Source organism: Haematobia irritans, chromosome 3, assembly GCF_050003625.1.
Source record: "Haematobia irritans isolate KBUSLIRL chromosome 3, ASM5000362v1, whole genome shotgun sequence".
NCBI lineage: Eukaryota > Metazoa > Arthropoda > Insecta > Diptera > Muscidae > Haematobia > Haematobia irritans.
This window is the reverse complement of record NC_134399.1, coordinates 6,354,300-6,362,512: the sequence shown is the minus strand read 5'-3', so window position 1 is coordinate 6,362,512 and position 8,213 is coordinate 6,354,300. Positions and strand designations below refer to the sequence as shown.

Here is an 8,213-nt window from a genome sequence, read left to right as displayed (position 1 = left end):
TGACAAAATTTTCCATAGAAACAAAATTTTGACTAAATGTTCTATACAATTTTGACAAAATTTCCTAAAGAAATACAATATTTACAAATTTTGCTGTAGAAATAAATTTTTGACAAAATTTTGTAAAGAAATACAATTTTTACAAGATTTCCCATAGTAATGAAATTTTGAAAAAATTTTCTATAGAAATAAAATTTTGGCAAAATTTTCTATAGAAATGAAATTTTGAAAAAATTTTCTATAGACAGAAAATTTTGAAAAAATTTTCTATAGACAGAAAATTTTGAAAAAATTTTCTATAGACAGAAAATTTTGGCAAAATTTTCTATAGAAATAAATTTTAGGCAAAATTTTTGATAGAAATAAAATTTTTGGCAAAATTTTCTATAGAAATAAAATTTTGGCAAAATTTTCTGTAGAAATAAATGTTGGCAAAATTTTCTGTAGGCATAACACTTTGACAAAATTTTCTATAGAAATAAAATTTTAACAAAATGTCCTATAAAAATAAAATTAAAGCATATTTGAAACTGAACAGGTCCTGGGAACTTTTCATGTTACCTCAGAGTTACTCGAAAAAAGTCCCAATTTTTCTTCATCAGTTTCTTTTCATCCTTTTCTCTTATACCTACCAGCTAATTTAATTACGATTGTTTTTCCACATTTATTACAGTTCTCCTATATCTACTTACTAACTAATTTATGACTACAAATATAGATTTACTAATAGGATAATTAAACCACATAAAGACGAAAGAGTCAGAGAAGAAGCTGCATCACCATTACCATCATCATTTAAGCCATCACCATCATAGTAGTTGCCATAAATAGAAAAGGCCAATAGATTGCTAGTTGAGGTATTCAAACTATAGCGGACATTAATTTTATTACTGAAATGAAAAAGACCGAAACCGTTATTTAATTCTTCGAAGATCAAGGACTTCATTAAATACTCACTTTTTCGATAAAACCTCAGACCATTCAAATTCACCGACGGGAACAGGCATAAGATCATCTGCCTTTAAACTATTGGGCATTAATAGAAAACCATCGGTTTTGGGAAAGCTGGCCGTAATAGTGACATTCTCAAATGTGATGTCAGCATCAATGTCATAAACTTTACCACAATCTTTAATATCTTGGCCTATACAACTAATTAGGGCACAATTCATCAATTCATTAGTTTCAGCAGCCACCTCATTGCGAAGACCCTTATAGGCGCCCAGGCGATAGTAATAATGATGTGAGTCTGCTTTAAGGTCCACCGATTGCCAGTGTAGATCGAAGGAACAGCAAAAAGAGGAATTTGAAAAACATAGATCTTGAGATAAATTGGTGCCATTTGTAAGATCCACTAAGACACTCGCATAGTTTTCCAGATAATCCCGTTTAAGATAAATATTGGGTTTTGATAACTTAGCTGAGCCCTTGGGTATGGATCTTTTCACACGTTTCAAGGGATTTGTATATTTGGGTACTCGGGCCACGTAAAGATTTCTCTGGCCAAGACCCTGATTCATAACAGCCACTAGAATGCCATTACGACCATTGTATATACCTGACCCCGTACTACCCACCACGGGATCTGAAGCTCCTGCCGCCAATAGATTGACATCATTTCCATAGGCCCAGGCCTGATGCACTTGAACCGCTGCAAAAGATACAATACAATGTTGCTATCAGTACTTGCATTGTCACGTTTTAAGAAGTATTAGAGCGATATGTTATCATCGTTTGACCACGAAAACATAGGCTATTTTCAGGGCCTTTTTGCGATAAGCTCCTGATCATAAATTTTAGATAGATTTATTCTAAGATTCTTGTTTATATGGAATGTCTCTAATTGTTGGTGCTTATTACTCACCCGTTAGGAAGGGTAACTGCGAGAACCACATTGTGGGAAATATGAAATCTTTAATGCCATATTTATCGACCATTTCCTGGGCGGGGGAGTAGAATAGTATATCAAAGCAAATGAAATGACCAAAACGTACTCCAAAATCGGTATCGAACCAACCATACTCGGGCACAAATGTGGAATTTTTATTCTCGCCATATAAATGGACTTTTCGATAGCGGGATATTACCGCCCCTTGGCGATCAAAGACCACATTGGTATTGTAAATATTCAAACCAGAGCTAGCACAAGGTCTTGGATCTTCAGGCACCATGGAACATAATTCTTTTTCCGTTAAATTAATCACTATGTACTTGGAATATTTTCGAGCTGCACAAGATATCTGCTTCATCACCTCATCGTATTCCCCTTCCTCCTCGGAGTCACAGGGTATAATCATTTCGGTTTGGGGATTTGGTACAAAAGTCATTTGATCTCTATTATTCAAAGTACTCTCTGGAAAGATTATAATATCCAGAGATTGGGCTTCTTCTCGCTCCAATATTTCCATATATCCTTGTAAATTATCTTTGACCCGATTTTCACTGGACAAGGCGGCCGAAGGTCTAAATTCCACAACCCCTGCATTATAGTATAAATCTGTTGGTATACTAGCCTAAAACAATAAAAATCCATAAAAATGCCATTAAGTTTTATTCTCCCTCTTTTTTATGGGAACAATAATCCGATAACCGTATTGATGTCTAGTTATCAACTCAAAACAATGTTTGCAAAATTTTTTGTTTTTGTTTTGCCTTCATGATTTTGCCAATTTGCAGAAAGTCTCATGAGAGGGGAAGAGCGAGAGAGAGTTGAAGAGTTGAATAACCTTATCCGATTCAGAGAAAGTAAAAACAAAAAACTAAAACAATATTCAATAATCTAACCTGTGTTGCGAGATCGAGAAGAATAAACGCGCACAAACCAAAAAGAACCGATCGCCACATTTTCACACTTTTCACACAGAACCCGTCTATATCGTATCGAGGCAAAAATATAATTGACTGCTAATGGGCTATTGTTAACAAATTTAAATCCCCTATGTCCAAAGCTTTTTGGTTTACCAGGCGATTATTACCAATACTAATCTTATCTATTTGGAACGAATATTGAAAGGTAACCGTTAAATCTCTATTGTTATAAAATACATAAAATCAAAGCATACTTTTAGGCTTTATGTGTTTTAGAGTAAAGGGAAGCTATGATATATTCTGCTCTCTAGCAAAACGAAAGAGATGAAGAGTTCAAGATAAAAATCCATAGTGGTAAATATTAGATACATAAGCTCTTCTCGCTTACTTTTTTAACAATATAAAAATCCGTTAGCAATAAACCTCCATAATGGATGTTTGGTAATGACGCCTTAAAATTTAAAATTAAAATTTTAACAAAATTTTCCATAGAAATAAAATTTTGTCAAAATTTTCTATAGAAATAAAATTTTGACAAAAAATTCTATTGAAATAAAATTTTGACAAAAAATTCTGTTGACATAAAATTTTGACAGATTTTCTATAGAAATAAAATGTTGACAACATTTTCTATAGAAATAAAATTTTGACAAAATTTACTATTGAAATAATATTTTGACAAATTTTTCTATTCAAATAAAATTTTGAAAAAAAATCTATAGAAATAAAATTTTGACAAAATTAACTATTGAAATAAAATTTTGACAAAATTTTCTATTGAAATAAAATTTTGACAAAATTTTCTATAGAAATAAAATTTTGAAAAAAAAATCTATAGAAATAAAATTTTGAAAAAAAAAATTCTATAGAAATAATATTTTGAAAAAATTTTCTATAGATATAAAATTTGGACAAAATTTTCTATAGGAATAAAATTTTGAAAAAAAAAATCCTATAGAAAAAAAATTTTAAAAAAATCTTAAGAAGTAAAATTTTGACAAAATTTTCTATAGAAATAAAATTTTGACAAAATTTTCCATAGAACTAAATTTTGACAAAATTTTCTATAGCAATAAAATTTTGACAAAATTTTCTATAGCAATAAAATTTTGACAAAATTTTCTACAGAAGTTTAGGTTAGGTTAGGTGGCAACCCGATGTATCAGGCTCACTTAGACTATTCAGTCCATTGTGATACCACATTGGTGAACTTCTCTCTTATCACTGAGTGCTGCCCGATTCCATGTTAAGCTCAATGACCAGGGACCTCCTTTTTATAGCCGAGTCCGAACGGCGTTCCACATTGCAGTGAAACCACATAGAGAAGCTTTGAAACCCTCAGAAATGTCACCAGCATTAGTGAGGTGGGATAATCCACCGCTGAAAAACTTTTTGGTGTTCGGTAGAAGCAGGAATCGAACCCACGAAATTGTGTATGGAAGGCGCGCATGCTAACCATTGCACCACGGTGGCTCCCAAAAAAAAAAAATAATTTTGACAAAATTTACTATTGAAATAAAATTTTGACAACATTTTCAATAGAAATAAAATTTAAAAAAAATCTATAGAAATAAAATTTTGACAAAATTTTCTATTAAAATAAAATTTTGACAAAATTTTCTATAGAAATAAAGTTTTGAAAAAAAAACTTTAGAAATAATATTTTGAAAAAAGATCTATAGAAATAAAATTTCGAAAAAAATTTCTATAGATATAAAATTTGGACAAAATTTTCTATAGGAATAAAATTTTGAAAAAAAATTCCTATAGAAATAAAATTAAAAAAAATCTTATAGAAGTAAAATTTTGACAAAATTTTCTATAGAAATAAAATTTTGACAAAATTATCCATAGAACAAAATTTTGACAAAATTTTCTATAGAAATAAATTTTGACAAAATTTTCCATAGAACTAAATTTTGACAAAATCTTCCATAGAACTAAATTTTGACAAAATTTTCTTAGAAATAAAATTTTGACAAAATTGTCTACAGAAATAAAATGTTGAAAAATGTTTCTATAGAAATAATATTTTGACTCAATTTTCTATAGAAATAAAATTTTGACAAAATTTTCTATAGAAATAAAATTTTGACAAAATTTTCTATGGAAATAAAATTTGGACAAAATTATCTACAGAAATAAAATTTTAGAAAAATTTTTAATATAGAAATAAAATTTTGGAAATTCTTTTATATAGAAATAAAATTTTGACAAAATTTTCTATAGAAATAAAATTTTGAAAAATTTTTCTGTAGAAATAAAATGTTGCCAAAATTTTCTTTAGAAATAAAATTTTGACAAAAATTTTTATAGAAATAAAAATATTGACAAAATTTTCTATAGAAATAAAATTTTAACAAAATTTTCTACAGAAGTAAAATGTTGAAAAAATTTTCTGTAGAAATAATATTTTGACTCAATTTCTATAGAAATAGGACGGCCTTAGTTGGAACTTTCTCCTATGGACAGAGTGCAAAATGTGCTATTTCAAACACAAAGTGGTATGGATGGCAGGGTAAGAGATTTTCTCCTATAGATAGATCCAAACCCCCCAGTGCCATATTTGGACTTCCGCAAAACTTTTCTTTACTTCGGAAACATCCATCCCAAAACATAGAAACGGGCAACACTCATTGCAACGAGAGAAGTTCACCACCTCTAACACCCGGACTACAATGGACTGCATAGTCTATGTAAGTCTAAAAGCCAAAGTCGTTGGGACCTATTAGCTTCTCTTCACCAACGATTCCCTCCTTCCGCTATTCCATAGGTTCCATAGTCCAGGTCTCAGGAAACTGTATTAAAGTTTTTTTACGTTTAGTTGTTGTGATATTGAAAGTTCCTGCAATGTCAAGGACAGTTACCTGAGCCAACCTAACTGCTAGGTAGCCAACGATTTTCGTGTCAGATTTATTGCCCTCAATTAACATAAAACTTAGCATGAGTAGATAACTTTCTAACACCATTATGGCGATAACATAAACTCTTATAGAGCTCACTCTATAGCGATCGTTGCTTATCGTCTACTACCACAGATTTTTATTGATTTATAGACGCAGTCCCCTTCTACCCTGTTGGGCACTCCTGAGTATTATGATTGTTTTGAATAGATTTTGCACTTTTGGAATAAAAGTTGGGCCATTTACATTTATGAGTCTCATAACGAAAATTTCTTTAGTAGGAATTTCCATGCCTTCCGTAGCCTGGCCACACCCCTATATTCTTCTAGGGAATATTTTGATTTTATTTTAATTCACCTAATCTAATTCTATTCTATTCGTTATGAAATGGGTGTGGACTATGGAATGGATGCTTTAACACCCACCCACCCATCCTTCCTTCCATCCTTAGTAATATATGAATTTAACAACTTAACATTTGATGCCGTTCACTGTTATTTGACTCTGGGGAGCCACTATTTAAGGCCATTAGGATGTGCGTTTAGCTAAGTGGTTGTCTATGCGTTTCATGTCTGCTTAGTGGATGAGTGGCAAACAAATGGCCATTCAAACGTTTGTACACCGTTAAGTGTCTGTATAGACAGCAAAACACAAAAAAATGGCCAAATTGACAAAAACCTCCCTCACCCCAGCCATCCGAAAAATTGGGATTGGTCAAAGGCATCTCACTCTATACGCCTCAGTGCCATTGTCACCAAGAAGCAATGTTAATTATCTATGCCCTGACTTGTTATCCACTTGCCAGTATCAACTTCGTTGAATGTAAACTGGCTATCCAACACCCAAATATGACTACTGGACCATGTTTAATACCCCTCATCGTCTCCCAAAACATAACATAACAATAACAAAACGCTTTATCCTTCATCCTTGGAATATGTGTGGATGAAATACAATACCATCATGTATTCGATGTCAAGAGGATGTGTTATTTAGCTAGATTAGATTTAGGCACTTTCCTAGAGACTGGAGACCATTGACATAAACATGCTTTTTTATTGTCTATGCTTGGCTATTTGCTAAGTTATCAGTTAATGTCCATGATTTTATGATTAATGATGGGGAAATGTGTATGGTTTTATTTACAAAACATGCGATAGCAAAAGAATTTGGCAAGTTCGATGTTTTGAGGACCATTGTAATAAGAAATTTTGGAGGAATAAAATTTATGAATTTGATCGAGATATAATAACTTCGATCATAAAAGTTATTTAAAGTGTACGGATCCTCAGAATTTGATTCTGTAGGAGGAAATTTCACGAAAAATTTGTCCATAAATATATATAGGCCCGCCGAGCGCCCTAATCGACTTCTGGAGATTCCTGCAGGAGAAAAGTTATTACGAGCCGGTTGAAATTTGGTATGTGGTCCCCAGATTTGACTTCTTGATCCTCCTGTAGGAGCAAATTTCACGAAAAAAATTTGTCCATAACTATATATAGGCCCCATATAAACCGACCGTCCTAATCGACTTCTGGAATCTCCTGGAGGAGAAAAGTTATTACGAGGCGGTTGAAATTTGGTATGCGGTCCCCAGATTTGACTTCTTGATCCTACTGTAGGAGCAAATTTCACGAAAAAATTTGTCCGTAAATATATATAGCCCCACATAATCGACTTTTGGAGTCTACTGGAGGAGAAAAGTTATTACGAGCCGGTTGAAATTTGGTATGTGGTGTTAGGTTAGGTTAGGTTATGTGGCAGTCCTATGTATAAGGCTCACTTAGACTATTCAGTCCATTGTGATACCACATTGGTGAACTTCTCTCTTATCACTGAGTGCTGCCCGATTCAATGTCACCAGCATTACTGAGGTGGGATAATCCACCGCTGAAAATCTTTTTGGTGTTCGGTCGAAGCAGGAATCGAACCCACGACCTTGTGTATGCAAGGCGAGCATGCTAACCATTGCACCACGGTGACTCCCTATGTGGTGTTGATCACTTCTGACCGTTTTTTTGTCGATTGTTTAATTGAATTTCATCAGTTTTTCACAGTAAAGTATAGAATCAATCGTTTGAGCCACTCGTTCGTTTAATCGTAACATTCCGAATCGCCTCTGGTTTTATCTGACCATAAGTGTCCGTCCGTTCGCAGGTATCTCCATTTAATGCGCGCACAAAATAGATCGATATGTTTAACTAATCCGCTAAGTATCACCTCTGGATCCATTTTTCTCTGCCAGTTCATCCATTCGTGGTCCCTCCGTTTAATATTCACACGATAGTCCGTCCGTTCGTAGGTATCTCCGTTTAATGTTCGCACTGTAGAGATTTGTATTTTTAACTTATCCTCTAGTAATCACTTTGCTCTAGCAGTCCCTCCATTCAACGGTCTCTCCGTTTAACCCTCTAATGCCCCAATTTTTTGCCAGCTGATTAAATTTTCAATGTTAACGACACAAAATCAAGAGAACTAAGCAAGAAAAATTTAAACGGTAAA

At 32.8% G+C, this 8,213-nt stretch overlaps 1 protein-coding gene across 1 annotated transcript; it reads right to left on the bottom strand.

Annotated features, from left to right (window-relative positions):
- Positions 1-650: 650 nt before the first annotated feature.
- Positions 651-2,926, bottom strand: LOC142229590 (vanin-like protein 1). The gene is made up of 4 exons (XM_075300159.1): positions 2,785-2,926; positions 1,865-2,513; positions 958-1,651; positions 651-890 (listed from the first exon to the last, which is right to left on the bottom strand). The coding sequence occupies exons 1-4, from the start codon at positions 2,842-2,844 to the stop codon at positions 707-709; spliced, it is 1,587 nt and encodes a 528-aa protein (XP_075156274.1). The 5' UTR covers positions 2,845-2,926; the 3' UTR covers positions 651-706.
- Between the last annotated feature and the right edge of the window lie 5,287 nt (positions 2,927-8,213).

Bases quoted from the DNA above. Each gene is read 5' to 3' on its own strand.
- LOC142229590 (XM_075300159.1), bottom strand. From the start codon at position 2,844: ATGTGGCGATCGGTTCTTTTTGGTTTGTGCGCGTTTATTCTTCTCGAT. The intron at 2,514-2,784 runs GTTAGATTATTG...TTATTGTTTTAG, and splicing joins TTCTCGATCTCGCAACACAG to GCTAGTATACCAACAGATTT. The intron at 891-957 runs GTGAGTATTTAA...TTTTCATTTCAG, and splicing joins TCTGAGGTTTTATCGAAAAA to TAATAAAATTAATGTCCGCT.